Below are 17,919 nucleotides of genomic sequence, written 5' to 3'. Positions count from 1 at the left end.
TCATTTATTATATGTAGATGATGTTGTAGTGTTTGCAAAGGCTTCTAGAGGGTCAATCCGATAATTGTTGAAGGTTATTACTGGATATGAGGCTTGGTCTGGGCAATGTGTAAAGCACATGTCTCGACGCAGAATTAGAGGAATTTTGGAAGATACTGGATTTTTCGAAGGAACTTTTTCGTTTATCTACCTGGGTGTGCCTAGGGTAGATGGACGTTTAAGGGTATCCCATTGTGATCCCCTGGTGGAGAAAGTCTTTAAGAAACTAGCAGGCTGGAAGCTACGACTTCTATCCCAAGGAGGACGTCTAGTTTTACAGAGGCATGTTTTGTCGAGCATGCCTATTCATTTGCTTTATGTTTTTCATATGCCGAAAGCTATTTTGACCAAGCTAAACAAGTTGTTTTCCTCTTTCTTTTGGGATGAGACACATGGCAAGGCGAAGCGGAAATAGAATTCTTAGAGGAGTTTATGCGCGCCGGGTGAGGAAGGGGGTATAGGAGTTCGAGACCTGGCTGAGGTTCAAAGTGCTCTCTTTGTGAAGTTTGCTTGGTAGTTCCTTACCCATAATTCTCTGTGGGCAAGGTATTTCAGGGCTAAATATACTAAACATGGGATTGTGGCTGAAGCTGGAAGGGCTTGTTCTGGGTCTATCTTCTAAAAGAAAGTGGTAGAAAAATTCTCGGTGCTGGTTCATAATTAAAGTGGAAGGTTAGACAAGGCAATATATCTTTTCGGTAGGAATGTGGACCTCTATGTGAAACGGTGAAAAGTAATAATGAATCGAATCTACATGTGAAGGATTTGGTGATTAATAATACTTGGGATGTTCACAAGATGAATCATTTAATTGGTGAGAACTTGACTAGAGAGGTTGTTAATTCTATAGGCAGTTTGCAACAAGCTCAAGATACTATGATTTGGCTGCCGAATAAAAATGGGTCGTTCTCTTCCAATTCGGCATTGGACATCATTTGAGTGAAATTCCAGAAATTGGACTGGTCTTGTTGGATTTGGAACAAGTGGATCCCAAAAAAAGTTGTTATTTGTTTCTAGAAATCAGCTTTTAATTGTCTTCCAGTGGATGCCCAAATTAGAAAATGTGGTATCCCCTAGGTATCATATTGTAATTGTTGTCATGGGGGGCATGAGGAAGATCTGGAACATGCGATTAACAAGGGAAAGTTTGTGATGGAGGTGTGGAAGAGAGTATATGCGGAACTGGGCATTCATTTCACTGCTCTACAAGGGTGGAAGGAAATAGCTCAAGGGCTGTTTAATAGAGCTTTTCGGCACTCCCAGATGGGGATACTGTATTCGGTGAACCCTGTTATGGTTATTTGGCAATTGTGGAGGCGACGCTACAGGGCTAGAATAGAAGGTACTTTTGAATCATTTTCTTTGGTTGTTGGAAATATCATGTACTGGCTGAATCATATTGCCAGCAACGTGAATAAAGTCAAGCGGTTGTCATGTGTGGATAGAGCTTTACTTTCCAGGTTGGGTGTAAAAATCATAGAACCAAAAAATTGTAGTGCTCGAGTCGTGAAGTGGGTTAGACCTCCAAGGGGAAGATTAAAGCTTAACCTTGATGGTAGTAGCTTAGGGAACCCGAGACTCGGTGGTGGAGGGGGCATTCTTCATGACTGCAGTGGTAAACTGTTTTTTGCTTATTCTAAGTCATTTGGTGTTTGTTCTAACAATGAAACGGAGCTTCGTGCAGTATTGAAGGGCATTATTAGGTGCAAGGAGTTGGGTTTATTTTCTATTGATATTGAATGTGATTCTTTGGTGGTGGTTAATTGGATACTGGCTAAAGCTTGTACAATTTTGTACCTTTGGGATTTTTGGCACAAGTTGATGATTTTACTTGAAGATTTTGATTACAGTATTAGTCATTGTTTTAGAAAAAGTAATCAAGTTGCAGACTGCCTTGCTCATGAGGGGGCTTGCGAGATGAACAAGACGGTTAGGGAGGTGCCTCAGTTAGGCTGGGAGGCCAGAGGGTTGTATAGGCTAGACTGGGCGGATTTGGCTAACATTTGTTTGTCTTGAAATTTTTTGGTCTAGTTTTTTGGCTCTTAGGCTTGTTTTGTTCTTTTAATGGATGGGGTTTTGTGCTTAGTTGGTTTGTATTTGGGTGGTCTTTTTTTGTACACCCATAGATACTTGGCTTGTAAATTGCAGTTTTCCTCCTCCACAAGTGAGGACTATTAATAGATTTGGGATGTGGCCACTCCTTGGGGCTTCTGGCTCTTAAAATAAATAAATAAATAAGTCATAAGGTTCCTTTGCAGTGAAGCTCCCATAAACACTCGGTGTCCGGTGGGTGTGGACCATGTGCACCGCACCACCCTTTGGCTTCAATTCTTGCACGCAACACTCTCGCGCTAAGACTTGTTCTCCTCGAACTTCTCCCACCTTGAGCGGTTGGGAACTTCATCTTCAAGTGGTAGGTTGATGTTATCACCCTTAAACTGTTGAGGGTGGGTCGACCGATTATGGCGTTGTATGATGAATGGGCCTTCACTACTAGGAAATCGATCATGACAGAGGCCGTCAAGGGGGCGCTGCTCGCCAAGATGAACAGTGTGATGGTTTCGACTAGTTGGACCATGTCTTCGGAAAAACTCTTTAGTGGCATGGGGTCTGGTTGGAGTCAGAAGGTGTCTTTTCTTATTCGCATAAAGGCTTCCCAGAACAGAATATTTGCAGAGCTGCGATTGTCGATAAGGATCCTCTGAGTGGTGAAGTTGGTGACCAGCTTAGTCACCACCAGGGCATCATCATATGGATAGAGGACCCCTCCTTGTCGTCCTCTCCAAAGGGAATGATTAGGTCGGGTCGTTCCTTCTGTACTTGGCAAGGCAGCACTCCATTGAATACACCTCTTGGTATCTCGCCCGCCTGGTGTGCGCTTTCCGCTCGGATGAGGTTGCACTTCTGCCAGCGAAGCCCCGCCGATGGTTCTTATCTCCCTTAGCGGCGGTCCTCCTTGATGCAGTGTGCGGGGGTGATCGCGCTGGGATCCCTACGCGGCTACTCTCTACCTCGGGCTCCCTTCCCTTCTTGGCCTTCTGATCCTCTCCGTACTTCTTTCTCACGACCTCTTCCAACATTCTCACTCCACCTTTGTGTGGGAGGGTACCGAGGCCTAGGCAGCCTAACCTACTCTCTTTCCTCTTTCAAGGAAATGCAATCTTCGGTATTGTGGGTGGGGGACTGGTGGTAGGTGCAATAACGATGGCTCGCGCTCTTGTAGTCATCCTTTTGGGCTGGCTAGTGGTAGTATTTCTAGATGGCAAGTGCTGGTCGGTCAAATCGAAGGCCTAGGGCTTTCGTAGGGGCTTCTTCCCTCCTGTTGTCGTGTGGCCCCTTCTCCAACTTCTCGCGAGCCTTGCCTTTGGTTGTCGCCTTGGCCTTTTTCCCTGCATGTTCCGGTTCTCTCCTCCTTGGCTCAGTTAAGGCCCGAAGTATATCTTCGGCATTGATATAATTGTCGGCTTGGTCTATGAATTCTCGCAAGGGAGCGGGAGTTCTTATTTCCATCTTTGCCATGAACTAGGATCGGGGCCACACTCCTCCCAAGAGGGCCGCCATCGTTATCTTCTCGTTCTGGTCGTCCATAGTCATCCGCTCTTTGTTAAACCTCGATAGGTATGCCTTCAAACTCTCATCTTCCCCCTGCTTGATGGTGAAGAGGGATGCTTTGGGGCCTCTCCTTCTTCGGCTCGCCATAAACTGTGTGAGGAATAGACAAGCCAACTCCCCGAAGCTGTCTATGGACCTAGGTGTCAAAGACCCGAACCATACTCTTGCCAGCCCCTTCAAAGTCAGTGGGAAGGCCCTACAAGCCACTTCTCTCTGGAAAACATACAGTCATGTGGGCTTTGAAGGTTTCCAGGTGTTCGAGGGGATCTCTAGTCCCATCGTATATGTCCATGAGGGGCACTTGAAACTTTGGTGGTAGAGACACGGCCATCACCTCCTCGTTGTATGGGAGGGAGACCTGTGCTGGTGACCAATTAGTCTACTGATGATAATGTGCCTATCTTCCTTGCCATCTCTTCGTACTTTCCTTTGAGGTTACGCAGTTAGTCCTGCATGTTTTTTCTTTCTTCCTCTGCGTCACCTCATTCTCCTGCGTTCCTAGATCCCACGTACTTGTTGTTGCTTGGTTTCGCTTCATTTTCTGGCTTGTTGGTGGCCGCTTTGGGTGTCTAGTTTTCCTTCCGAAGGGTCTCCACCTTGGAAGTCAGTTTTCCCACCTGTTGTTCCATTGCGGTGAGCCTCGCTTCCATGTTTGTTGACGTTGTTTCTTCCTCTCCTCGAGTTGTTTGATAACGGGTTGTCGCAGGCATACGAAGGACATGTGAAGTCTATAGAGATCCCACAGATGGCGCCATTGTTAACGTTGTGTTTTGTACGCCTTTGGGCCGGGTTCTAGCAACTTAAGTCTTGAGTCTTTTACCTGCACAATTAAGAAAACGCAAAGAGATTGGGGCTTTGGTGGAGGCTTGGGAGTCTCCGATGCTAAAGTCAGTATATCTCCTTAGTAGTTCGTGCGTGAGCTTAGAGGAATCATAGAGAGTTCTTTGTACCTGAGGATTGACTTTTATACTAGGTTTTTCAAATGGGACACCCCATCCTTGACTTTGAGGATCATATGTCATTTCCACTGTTCATTTGTCAGTAGCCTTTAATGTGGCGTGGAGTCCAGGTAATGGTGCCATTAATGCAGCGTGGCATCCTGATTTACTATATCCTTCGAGTGTTCTCCGTTAAACCTCTTTGTGCCTAATTGTCAGGAAATCAAGGATTTTTCACATTTCCCGCCTACCTGCTTGTGCAGGTTTCAGAGGGCAGGGTGTCCTTTGGGCGGTGTCAGGGTGGCAAGCCCTATCTGTCCATTTTCGTCTTTTTTTTCTGTATGTGGATCGCTTATAGGGGGCCTTGCTTGCGGGTCGGGTACCCTGAAAGGGCCCACTAACTCCCTTGGAAGAGGATCGTCAACCTGGTCGGGCTCTCTGACTTACTTCCTAGTGGCCCCACGTGGGCCAATAGGGGAAACAAATCCCTTTACATGAGGGTTGGAGGCCTCTGCAATCACTCCAAAATTTTTTAAGGTAGTTGCTAACTAGTCAAAGAAGTGTAGAAAGAAAATATAGGGAAGAGAAATTGAGACTAATGGAGTAGCCCAGGTCTTATGCTCTTTTGGCTAATAGACTACAACATGGTTCAAGAGAAAACCAACCATAAAAGTGTTTTTTGTATGCAATCCTTGAAAAGGTTTGCCCAAGATTTCCATTACATCCCTGGGAGGTTGTCGTATATGAGTTGTACTACATTTGGATCAACTAAAGAAGGTCTTCGCTTTCTACTCCATATACCTGGGATATAAGAGTACGTCAATTATAAGTTTTAGCAAAAACCATAAGGTAGCGTGGGAATAAATGATCGACTAGATTACAACTTTGCAGGCATCCAAGAAGCACATAGATATGATCTTGAATGAAGGATTGCCCCACACGTCGGCTGTAGAGGGGCGTGGATGGCCAGATCTTAAAAGTATGAGATCCAAGAATCCAATGCAGCAGTGGGTGCGTGCGACGTTGGGAGTTTTGACAATGGTGGCATGTAAGGCATACTTGCCCATCGTTTTGCAAAACATTTTTTTCCTTATTGTAGATCGGTGGCTTGGAAATCAGATAGTACAATGCGTGTAGCTCAAGAGTGAGCTTAAGGTGATTGCTCAACCATTTTCCATACCAAAGAAGAGTAAATATATACAAACATTTTACATCCACATCTTCGAAGCCATGAGATAGGAAGTGGGAGGGGAGAGAGGAGGAGCGGGAGCTCCTTTTCGTATTAGAACGACTCATTTTATGGACTGAGAGAGGGTACATGATTTAGAAAGAGAGGGTATTAGTATTATATATATATATACATACATATAAATCAATCAATTATTTAGATACTTTGGATCCTTCTTCTCACAGCTCTTCGAAGTCTTGCCTATCAATTGCATTAATCATGTTCTTATTTGGAACGGAGGTTTCGTGGAGAAAAGTAGCTACCCCTTTCGTTAAAAGGAAACATATGTAGTTTCAAAATAAATAAAAAAAAGGTACCATACCTAAACTAAAAAAATAAGGCAATTATATATGGGTAAAGGCGAAAAGGCAGGTAGAAATATTGTGCAACAACAATATCTACTTTGGCCCGTCTAAAAGTTTTTCCGCTAAAATTTATGGTGTATTCATTTGTAAATTTTTAGCAGCTTTTATGTCATTTTCTTCACAGTGAACTGTTAAATAACTCTTGTAATTTGCGGTGCGCTTTTGGTGTACCCATTTACTACTTTGATGTGACAAGAATATTGAGCATGTAATAAAAATAATTGGTGGATAGTGAATGCAATGTTTAGTTTTTCATTTTTTATTGCATAGATAATTGAAAATGGTGTAAATTATTGAAAGGTCTTGACATTAACTAAGCAAATGAATGGTATTGAAGAGGGGTAAATACCTTCAAATAACTTAAAATGAATGGTATTGAAAGGTATGTCCAACTTAAATATTTTATTGCTTTATCGTCATTTTAAACATGAAGTATTCCATGATATTTGCTTTCCTATATATATATAAAAAAAAAAAGAAACATAAAGTATATCAATAATGTCTGTAAACAAAAGGGACCGATTGATCGAGGTTTGGTTGGATGGATCCAATTGTCATTGGTACGTATGTAGACAATGACAATAAATAAATAATCGAGGTTTATTTATGTGAATTTACATGCAGCAATTGCATGCTTCTTACGTACGTAGGAGCTAATTTGAATTTCAATATGTAATTTCAATATCGAAAATTGCTTATCTATATTGGGGTAGAATTAACGAAAGAAAATAACCTCCATACTGAATTGCGTGCATAGAGACTAGTTTATATGAAAAAGTAAAATGCTTGCTGCAGTCGCCGTGCAAACGGATCTGACGTGGCCAAACAAAAAACGCACCGTTTATCAATAAAAATGAAAACGCATCGTTTTGATCGTTTTAGAACCTTTACCTACCAATCCGACAGCTTACAACTCCTCCATCCCGCAGCAGCATCGCCACCATCATGCACCTGCAGCAGCTCCACTCAAACAACCCACTGCTTCGCTCATCTCCGTCGACACCTCTTTGAACGCTTTCGTCTCTCATAGGTAACACGTTACCAATCTCATCCTGAATTTTCTGTTTGGTTCTCTGGAAAATGGAAAAAAAAGGAGAAACTAAATTCACAGATTTTTAATTTCGTAAGACTTTTTTAAATTTGTGCTTGTTCTACCGTTTCTTGCTTTCACTTTTCTTGAATCCTGAATTTGTTTGGATCAATATTTATCTCATGGGAGCTGAAGCTGTAAAAGTCGGTAACTTTTACAGAGCGGAAAGTACTTAGCTTTGCCTATTATAATGAATAAAACTTCTTGATTTGGAGGCCTTCTCATTGTTGTGGTACTGGCCGGCGACTGAAGGTTGAAGGAACTGGAGTTTTTGGATTGACGATTTGAAGGGACCAAAATCACGTTGGTGGGTTTTATCGGACGGCTTTGCTTTCTGTTGTGGAGGAAGGCAAAACAAAGAAGAGATTTGGTAGGAAGACGAAATGGGTCTCTGTTTTCGGTGGGGCTAAGTGCAACTTTTACTTCCATGTGATAGAAATGATGCTTAGTTTTTTTTTTTTTTTTTTAAATATCAGCTGACATGGCATGACATCACGTCAGCCGACTGCACAGCGTTTACCTACGGAGACTGTGTATAAAAGAGCTGTATGAAAAATTCAAGTTGTTATAAAAATAAATTATTATTATTATTATTATATCAAAACGAACATTACTTGGATCGATTTCTAACTCAGCCAAAACTCATCGGATATGTGAAGTTGAGTTTGTGCAGAAGAAGGTGGCCCCAATATGAGTTGTCTTGGGCTTAATAGAGTTAAAGCTGCCATGTAAGCTGGTTGTTGCATATATGGCTTTATTAATTTGTAATGCAGGCTAGGTATTGTTGCCAAACCAAGAAAATGATTGCTCAAACATATTGTAACTTGGGGTATTTTTTTTATAGGTTTATAATTTGAGGACATGCAATACACTCAGGTTGCTTGTATTTAAAAATCATGAATGCCTTCCTTTCAAAAAAAAAAAAAAAAACCATGAATGCCTTGATGGTTTTCTTGAAGAAATTCATGAGTGCTCAGACTCCACATCATCACCTGTCATTTTTTTTTATGTGCTTTTAAATCAATAGTTAGGTCTTTAACAAGTGGTATCAGGGTAGGGGCTAAATCACGAGTTTAAGTCATGGAGGGGGCGACCTATTGGCTGTATTAAAATACCTTAATACTATGTATGAATATAATGTTAAGTCATTGAATACTGATAGATGAGTGATGCAGCCAAAAGGAAAAGGGCTACCACATGGTCAGTATCGATAGAGTAGTCTGTTGTGGATGTCGAATTCGGAAGCGTGGTAGAATGTTATGATCTCGAGGGTTAAAGACTTAACCAAATTAGTATCCAACAGTTCTAGGACTTTTGGATCTGTTAGGTCTTTAACACTTTGTGCTCCACTTGCTGCAGGCTCTCTCTTTCCTCTCATCTCTGTCCAATCCCAACTACCACACTCTACCGTACGTTGCCACTTTGGTAAGTTTCTCTCTCTCCCTCCCTTCCTTTCTCTCTTTATCCCTTTGCTCCAAAATTGATTTTTTTTTCCATTGAATACCAATGCACCGACACCTTTGTTTGTGGGTGTTGGTTGTCGACAACCCCTTCGCTAGATTTCTATTGTGCAATGGTGAATCCTATTTCTCTCTATTCCTCCATGCCCCCACCCTACATGTTTTCTTTCTCTCTTCTTTGATTCTCTATTGTAGTTGGTTGCAAGTTGCAACTCCCAGTGAGACTTACGTGTTTCTTCGTTAGATTACCAATACATTGAGGCCTCCGTGTGTGGGTTTTTGTTGTTGAAGGCTGCGTCTCAATTCCACACTATTGTGGTTACCACACCAGTAAGGCTCTGCCTCTCGCTATCGTTTCCTTCTTTGAATTAATTGCACTCTGTCATGCAATGCCCTCTCGCTAACCCTTCCGTAGACATATGCTCTATTTTGGTTTTGAACCGTGACTAACATAGGTTATCAACGTCAACCTTTTGCTGCCAAAGGCATTGAAATCAGTCTTGGATAGCGCCTTCTCGCCATTAAGTTCGTCGTATCGGCCACACGGAATTAGGTATATTTCCCAAGTGTTAATCTCATTTTTTAGTGTTAATTGCGCGACATGATTTGATCATTGGAAATGAGTTTGACTCTATTTGTTTGGTAGAATCTGTAGATTGTGTAAATTCTTGTTGGGTTGATATGTGGAGGTTCTTTTAGTTTTGATGTTGTGGATCCATGAAGAAGTGTACTTAGTAATGTGCTATGTGTTAATGTGTCAGCTTGTGGGCGGTCTGGTTATTGACATGTCAATAATAATTTCTCTAACTTGTAATTTTGGGTTGTTGCTTGACATTTGTGGGTAGTGATTGGTTAAGCAAAGTTGAGGAATGTATGGATATGTGGGCTGTTTTACTTGACATGTTGGGAGCAAGAATGGGCTGTTTGATTGTTGGAAATGTCAGTTTGACATGTTGGGATAAACGTAGGCTGTTTGTTGTTTGATAAATTAAGGATAAGTTTGCTTTGAACGTATGAGATATTGGGTTGATGTGTGGTTGTGTGGGTTGAGTTTTGTGGTTGTTTGGATTGATATGTGGCTGTCTGGGTTTGATGTGTGACTGTTTGGAGATTTACGTGTTGTTGTTGCATTCTTGGACACATCAGTTTGACATGTCGGACAAATGTATATTGGTTAGAAAAAATCTAAGGAGCAGCCAATATTTGGCAGCAGCCGGATCACACTCTACATGGCCTAGCAAAATGACTAATTTGTCCCTACAACAAAAAGCATGTTCCTTCTCTTAGATTTCACCCATTTGAAATGCCCAACAGAGCTCTCCCCCATCCCTACCCTCACGTTCCGTCTGCACCCCTCACCCCGTGTCGCTCATCCTCTCCCCCACCCACATCCTGCGTTGCTATCCTCTCCCCCACCCGCACCCCTGCGTCGCGCATCTAGGTCAAATGGAAGGTATGGCTGAGTATGGAGGGTTGAGGGAGGTGCAGTGGAGCTGATGGTGGCGAGAGGGAGGCGACACGGTGGCTAGAGAGTGGCAGATCTAGGCCAAATGGGTGGAGAAACCCATGGGAGAGTGAGGGTGTGTGAGGGGCAGATCGAGGCTATGGGGGGTTGTGGTAGGTTGATGGTGGCTAGGGGAGGCTCGAGGTGGTGGCTGGAAGCCATGGGTGGCAGCGTATGGTGGGCTAAGGTGGAGAACCCGTGTATGGGTGAAATCAGTCTTGGACTGCACCTTCTCGCCATTAAGTTCGTCTTATCAGTCACATGGAATTAGGTATATTTCCCGTGTGTTAATCTCGTTTTTCAGTGTTAATTGCATGACATGATTTGATCATTGGAAATGAGTTGGCCTCTATTTGTTTGGCAGAATCTGCAAAATGTGCAAATTCTTGGTGGGTTAACATGTGGAGATTTTTTTAATTTTGATGTTGTGGATCCACGAAGAAGTGTACTTAGTAATGTGTTGTGTGTTAATGTGTCAGCTTGTGGGCGGTCTGGTTATTGGCATGTCGATAATAATTTTTTCTAACTTGTAATTTTGGGTTGTTGCTTGACATGTGTGGGTGGTGATTGGTTAAGTGAAGTTTAGGAATGTATGGATATGAGGCCTGTTTTGCTTGACATGTTGGGTGCAAGAATGAGTTCGATTGTTGGAAATGTCGGGATAAACATAGACTGTTTGTTGTTTGATAAATTAAGGATAAGTTTGCTTTGTTGGAAATGTCAGGATAAACGTAGGCTGTTTGGTTCAATTCAGTACTCTGTTATGATATGATGTTGGAACTGAAAACTTTTGGCATAACTTTTTATTTATGCTTCTGTCCCGACTTTACCACAGGTGTAAAACTATGGCCTCTGTTAAAATGTTGGTACAAACATCTCTATTTTTTGTGTACTCACTTGGAAAACAAAGTGATTTTCTGCATGGTCTTTTTTATATGCACACTTGGAGCTCTGAGAATAATAAGGGGAAGATTCACATTATGTTTCTGCTCGGTTAGCCGTCGGGGTTTAGACAACCCTACCATCGGGGTTAAACATGGAATACGTTTTGTTATGATGCTGTTTAGTTATGCTTATGCTAAATGATTTTATTTGTTTTAGTTTTGCAAATAAATGTTTTTCTGAAGTTCGATTTGATAATTTCTTTTTGTTTTGTTTTTCATTCTGTATTTGCTCATATTTAAATATTAGTATATGTTCACTACTTACTGAGTTGTTGATAATTCATCCAATTACATTCAATATTTTTAGATGATTCTAATGATTTAGCCGTAATAGGAATAGGAAGAATGGGCAGGATTAATTGAGGATAGTGGATTTAGTACTTAAAGATATTGTGATTTTTCGAGGATTTTATTCAATAGATTGAACTTATTATGTTGATTTGATTTATTGGGATGTTGATAATTTATTGAGACCCGTAGAACTGTTGATAATTATGTTGATATTTAGTGTGAATAAATGAGTTTTTATTCTACAAGTAAAAGAGGCTATCTCAGAATGAATAGAAATTTCGACCACTTCTTTATTCCATTTTTATCCCTTTATTTTATTCATTTTCCATTTTTATCCCTTTGTATGCCTCTGTCTGGGGTTGTTTTATTCGATGAGACAAAATGGTAAAAGTCGCTGGCCCTAAAATCCTCATCTCTCTCTCTCTCGCGAATTTTTTCAAGAACGCAGAAAACCTTATTATTTTGGGCAAGGCTACTCTGCCACCCAACATTTACCGCTGGGCGTGCCGCCTAGTTTTGTTTTTATACATTTTTTAAATATATATTTTTTAAAAAAAAAATAAAAAAAATATATCAATACATTTAAAATTATTTTTTTAATCATAAAGTTAAAAAAATAATAAAAAAATAAAAAATACCAGCAGTCAAACTAAGGGTAAGTTTGGATAGTGAGAATACTTGAGAAGTGTAGAGAATATTTTTGAATAGTTATGAGTAGAGATTGAAGTGAGTTTGTGGGTCCCATTGAGAATATTTTGAGTTGTTTAGATGTGTGAAATATGTTAATTTGTTGACTTTTGGATAGGTAGTTGAAAAAAGTGTGGGTCTCATAAATATTATAATGATTTTATTATAACGATTTTTTAATATTAATAAATATTGTAGTGATTTTATTTTATTTTTATATATAATAATGATAAATATTATAATGATTTTATTTTTTATTATATATTATATTGATTTTATTTTTTTATTATATATTATAGTAATTTTATTTTTTATTTATATATAATAATGATAAATATTATAGTGATTTTATTTTTTATTCATATATTATAGTGATTTTATTTTTTATTTATATATTATATTGATTTTATTTTTATTTATATATAATAGTGATAAATATTATAGTGATTTTATTTTTTATTTATATATTATAGTAATTTTATTTTTTATTTATATATAATAGTGATAAATATTATAGTGATTTTATTTTTATTTATATATAATAATAATAAATATTATAGTGATTTTAATTTTAATTTATATTTAATCGTGATAAATATTATAATAATTTTATTTATATATAATATTAATAAATATTATAGTGATTTTATTTTTATTTATATATAATAATAATAATAAATATTATAAAATATTTATAAATAATTATATATAAAGATTGAAGTAGATTTATAGATCCCATTAAAAATATTTTAAATTATTTAATATATAAAATATTTTTAATAATATCAGAATATTTGAAAAGTGCAAGTATTTTCATTTTAAGTGGACAAATCAAGTGGGCAAAGCTTTTCCCTTTTATTTTTGGACAAGCAAGAACCCAGAAAACCTGGAAAGTAGGAGGAAGAAACTTTGCAACAAACAAGAAAATTAGTTTTTCTTATCGAAAATGACGCAACAACCCTCATTCATTTCGGCTCAAAACACCGATTCAAAGTTTATTTACTAAGTTTTTATTGTTGTTGCATTTGGTGGACTTTCTTCCTCAGTTACCCGCTGGTTAAGGTACGAATGGAGGTTTTCTTCAGTTTTTGTATTTTCTTCTTCTTCTTTCTTATTCTCTCATCTTTGGGTCTAATCTGTGAGTTAAGGAGGTTGAAGTTTCTGTGAATAGATGGCTTAGATTTAGGGTTGTGTTTTGGTCAATAAAAATTGGGGGTTTATTGTATTGGGTTTAATTTGTTGACAAATCATTGAATCGAGAAATGAACCAACATCACTTTTTAAGTTCATATTAGTGCGAAAGTATCTTGAATCTCTTGAGATGTTATCAAAGGTCGTTACCAATGATACCATGTGTTGTTTTGTTGTCGAGGAAAAAAAAAACATCACTTTCTCTTCTTCTCCATTGCTGAGATAATCTATTGAACTGTATCCTTATATGCTTTTGCGAATGTGACTGGCACAAGCATTAATACTATCAAAGGATAACTTTAATTCTAATTTTTATAATTACTATCTTGACTTTGAAAGATCTGCTAGGTTCTTAGAGCTTGAGAAGTCGGGGCTGTTTCGCTGGTTGATGCAGTTCGGCGGCTTCAAGGAGCGCCTTTTAGCCGACGACCCGTTCCTCTCCATGGTCGGAATCAAGTACTGCATTGGAATGTTCACCATGGTACGGATTTTTGTATATAAACTGTGATTCATTTTACGAGAACTTAGAAATTCGTACCTACGTGTGTAATGTAGGTGATCCTTGAGTAATCATCAATGAAAGATATAAAGTACGATGCACCTCTGCATGATTTAGTGCGAGACAAGCCCCATAAATCCAAGTGAATGCAGTCAAGTATGCCTTTACCAGTGTGACTCCCGGCCTTGAAGCTTCGCTTATGATGCTTCCCATATACACAATACTCACAAAATCCCTTGTCACTAAGCACATCTTGGGAATAAGTTCCCTTTTCATCAAGATCTCCATACCTTATTCACTGATGTGACACAATCTTCTATATCTTCTATGCTATAACGCACTGGAAATTCATCACGTTCTATCACCATTTGTGCACCAACAACCGTGCTTCCAAGCAATTTATACAAGTTTCCAACCCCTTTCCTGACAGCCAAAATACCTTTTCAGACTTTAATAACTTCAGCTTGCCCGGTGTATATGTAGCCACGAGAATCAAGCTCCGAAATTGAAACCATGGATATTTGGGAAAAAGAATGATGGAAGGGTTTTTTAGGTAATTAATTTTATTTTTGGTGGGTGATATATGAACAAACTTTTTTCTAATTCATCGGAAGTTGATTCAAAATTTCAGCTGGATGAGGAAGGATTTTGTATTTACATGTGGTTTTTATTACATTGAAAGAATATGTAATGCAGTGTGCAGACATAGAATTTAATTTTTAGGTATTCTGGAAATATCAAGTTGGTTGATGATTAACATTGAAAAATATATATATGGACTGAGGCAAAACTTGGCCTGTTGAATCAATGGGGAACGTGAGTGAACCATAATCTCATCTTATCATCATGGCAAACCAGGAAGAGTTCTTTTGCTGGACACCTAGTTATGTTATTCTGTTGGAAAACAGGTCTAGAGAATTTTTTCAAAGAGCTTGAAATTGTTTTTGCAGATCGATGTGGTATGGATCATTCCATCAAATATATGCTCCATTAATTTGCGTCTGCCCCAATTGTTATTTACGCTAAGTCTTTTGCATATGTTGTTGACGCTTGTGATTTATCTCATAGTGGCTTCTTGTAATTTAATATCACCGTAGGTTTGGCCTTACATCATTAAATGCAACTGGGTATGATCTAGAAGAGGTACCCTGGTGTATGTTCCTTTTTGTACAAGAAATTATATGTTATCTTCATGCAATATGTTCGTTCAGATTCCTCTCTTTTATCATAAATGTACTTAGATCCATAAAAATGGTTTAGTTTAATATATAGTTGCACCATTTGGTGTAAAACATACGATTCCCTACTGAGGTGCGTCATCTGCTTAGATTGTCTTTTATAAGAGTTTTTTGGCCATTGTTTCAATTGATTGGTACTGCATGTGTAAGGGGAGTGGTGAGCCGTTGATCATCTTTTACTCTTTTGTGAGATTGCTTGTGTGGAGTGACTTCTTTAGATAGGTTGGTTTGGCTCAAGTCGTATCCATAGAATTGTAGGCTCTTTTATTCTTGAGAGGGTTAAGTGGCAGAACGCAAGTTGCATCAGTGTGGAAAAGGGTTTCAATTTGTCTCATATGATTTATTTTCAAATAAAGGAATGATAGAATGTTTGAAGACTGTGAAGAGGAGCTCAAACCATTATTTTTTAGTATTCTCCTCCTTTAGACTGCTTCAAAAGACTTTAATGTGCTTAACTTTCATAGTTTTCTTGTATCTGTTTATCCTTCTAGTGGAGTTCTCTCTTGTATACATCCTGTGTATTTGTGTTCACCTTTTACACTTTTTAATAAAGGTTTCTTGCTTATAAAAGTTTCTTTTGGCCTTTCACAACCTAGATTGGTTGAGTGGTTTCATTTGTTTCAGATTGTTTCGTTTTCAAGAACCAAACTATTAAAGAGTGGATTGAAAAGAATAGTTTGGTAAAATCATCCATGCCATGGGAATTGAGGGCTCTTTTGGTCAAACCCGCATCCTTTATACCTTGCTGCATGGATGAGGATCTCTTTAAAACTTTTAGGATGACACTATGGAAGATTTAAAAAAAAAAAAAATAGTTCAGATTTTACTACCTCAAGGTCCGAAATGTTGAGGTGATAAAATCTGAACTGTTTAATTAAGAATAACTGCTATGATTTTTACAACACCATCTAAGTAATCGAAAGCACTTACGTATAACTATTCAGAGGAATATTTCTTATAAAAAAAAAAAAAAACTATGCTGAAGAATATTGCATCCTACAGATTATCTTTTGCAGTAATCCTTGTCTTATTTTGAATATGTACTTTCTGTCATTACCTTTCATGGATAATGGCAATAATTGCAGATTCCGTGCTTGTTTCTCTTCCTGCCCCTACTGTTTCTCTCCGACCACCACTTGCAACTAGTGCTGGAACAATTGCCAAGTTCTTCCATAACTGCCTTGATAATGCATTCCAGGTTATATTTTTTGCCCTATAGACTAATGTGGCAACTTGCATGTTGCCAAGCTTATTTGAATTGAAGATACACATTTTCTTACATTGTCCTTAAAATCTGTCCACAGGTTGCTCTTGCCGGAACCTCATATTCATTTCTACAGAGATTAGGGGTTGTGGTGGTGAGCAAATGGCTTCCATATTTGCCTGCTTAAATGGATCCCCAAAATTTGGGTTTGAAGTTAACAATGAAATCGCATGTTTTTCATTTTCTGGTTTTGTTTGTGTAACATAATGGGACAAAGCTTTTTGCAGTTGGCACAGCTTCATCACTTGTTAGTAGTTTGCAATCAACGTATATTTTTTTTCCTGGTTTGTTCTTGAGATCAAGATGTTGAGGATTTTTGCATATAGTGGCATATGTAGTTAAGGCTTTAGACTTAGACAAGGTTGGTTGGGTTTAGGTGTAACCCATGTCCAAACTCAAGGAATGAATGATTACCCATGAAAGGATTGCCTGACCGTTCCTATCTTGATTTCTAAGTGTTGGACCTAACCTCAAGCTATGGTAAGATAATTCATTTATTATGACTCGCGGAGTAGTTATCTTCATAGTTTCAGTGTGCTTAGTCATGTTTCCCCATTGTAGTTTTGCTCTTATGTTATCTATAGTCGCTAAAATGAAATGATTTTCCATCTGAGATATAACCCAAAGCTGCCCCCAATCCTCAACTGAAAACTTGACCGACTGAGGTATACTAAAAGAAAGGATTAACTCTAGTTCTAGAAATTTTCGATAAGATTCTACATGATCTCAATAAAATAGCCGGGGAAATAATGTATATGGATTACTGAAGCATGCACTTCCTTTTCAGATTTGACTAATATTGATCACTCTTTCTCTAACTTTTGTTGCAAAGGTTTTTTATCATCATTTTTCTTAAGAAAATGTTATGCAAGTTGGAGCACCATTAATGCAAAATGCTGGAATTTAATGTGTTTTGCTTAATTAAAGTTGGGACAGCAGTTATGAATGCATTAATCAATGCAAGGAAAGCTGTTGATAAGTCTTCTCCGGTTGAAGTGGAAAACGTGCCCATACTATCCACAAGCGCTGCTTATGCTGTCTAGCACTTACAATGAAACCTTTCTAGTTTATCCTGTGAAAAAAACATGTCCTGCTTGATTAGAGTGTCAACCATTCTCAGTGTCGAGGAAAATAAATAAAAAGTTCAACCTTCTCTCTCTCTCTCTCTCTCTCTCTCTCTCTCTCTCTCCCCCTCCGTCTTGCTTTCTGTTTATTTTGATGGGTAGACCTTTGAATATGAATATATCAAAAATATTATCAAACCTTCTTTTCAATAGAAAACAATGTTTATAATGTGCTTTTTCAGCTTCATTTTCCATAGTATGGGAAAATTTTTGTTTTTGTTTTTATTTTAATTTTTTGTATAAAATTTATCAACCAAGTACATATTTGAAACTGGAATCATTGAGAAAGAATGGGGAAGGCATGTTAACATATCATTCAAGAATTATGTTGTGGTCCTCATCTCATCTGAACATATATGGGCAAAGAGATTATGTTGCTGAGCTGTAAAGACACCATTATAAACGAGGCCCCAAAAGCTTTCTTAGGAGATACAATGGAATGACT

General features: G+C 38.5%; 1 protein-coding gene and 1 long non-coding RNA gene across 3 annotated transcripts; one reads left to right on the top strand and one right to left on the bottom strand.

The window, feature by feature from the left end:
- Nucleotides 1-3,561: 3,561 nt before the first annotated feature.
- On the bottom strand, nt 3,562-4,301 carry LOC109006003. Its single transcript, XM_018985138.1, has 2 exons — nt 4,269-4,301; nt 3,562-3,864 (listed from the first exon to the last, which is right to left on the bottom strand). Exons 1-2 carry the CDS (start codon nt 4,299-4,301, stop codon nt 3,562-3,564), a joined length of 336 nt encoding a protein of 111 aa, XP_018840683.1.
- Nucleotides 4,302-13,023: 8,722 nt separating this feature from the next.
- Nucleotides 13,024-17,499, top strand: LOC109019702. Of its 2 annotated transcripts, none has more exons than XR_002000812.2 (4): nt 13,024-13,220; nt 13,698-13,830; nt 16,172-16,284; nt 16,391-17,499. It is a non-coding gene; the product is annotated as an uncharacterized LOC109019702 (long non-coding RNA). The 2 variants fall into 2 exon arrangements; XR_004799681.1 differs by having other exon boundaries at nt 13,689-13,830.
- Nucleotides 17,500-17,919: the final 420 nt, after the last annotated feature.

Source organism: Juglans regia, unplaced genomic scaffold (genome assembly GCF_001411555.2).
Source record: "Juglans regia cultivar Chandler unplaced genomic scaffold, Walnut 2.0 Scaffold_765, whole genome shotgun sequence".
In the NCBI taxonomy this organism is placed as follows: Eukaryota; Viridiplantae; Streptophyta; class Magnoliopsida; order Fagales; family Juglandaceae; genus Juglans; species Juglans regia.
The sequence above is the reverse complement of the archived record's forward strand: the minus strand, read 5'-3'. Positions and strand labels throughout refer to the sequence as shown.

Excerpts from the sequence above, each read along its gene's own strand:
- LOC109006003 (XM_018985138.1), bottom strand. The coding sequence starts at position 4,301 with ATGGAAGCGAGGCTCACCGCAATGGAACAACAG. Across the intron at positions 3,865-4,268 it reads TCACCGCAATGGAACAACAG|AGAGAAGTGGCTTGTAGGGC; the intron begins GTGGGAAAACTG and ends TATGTTTTCCAG.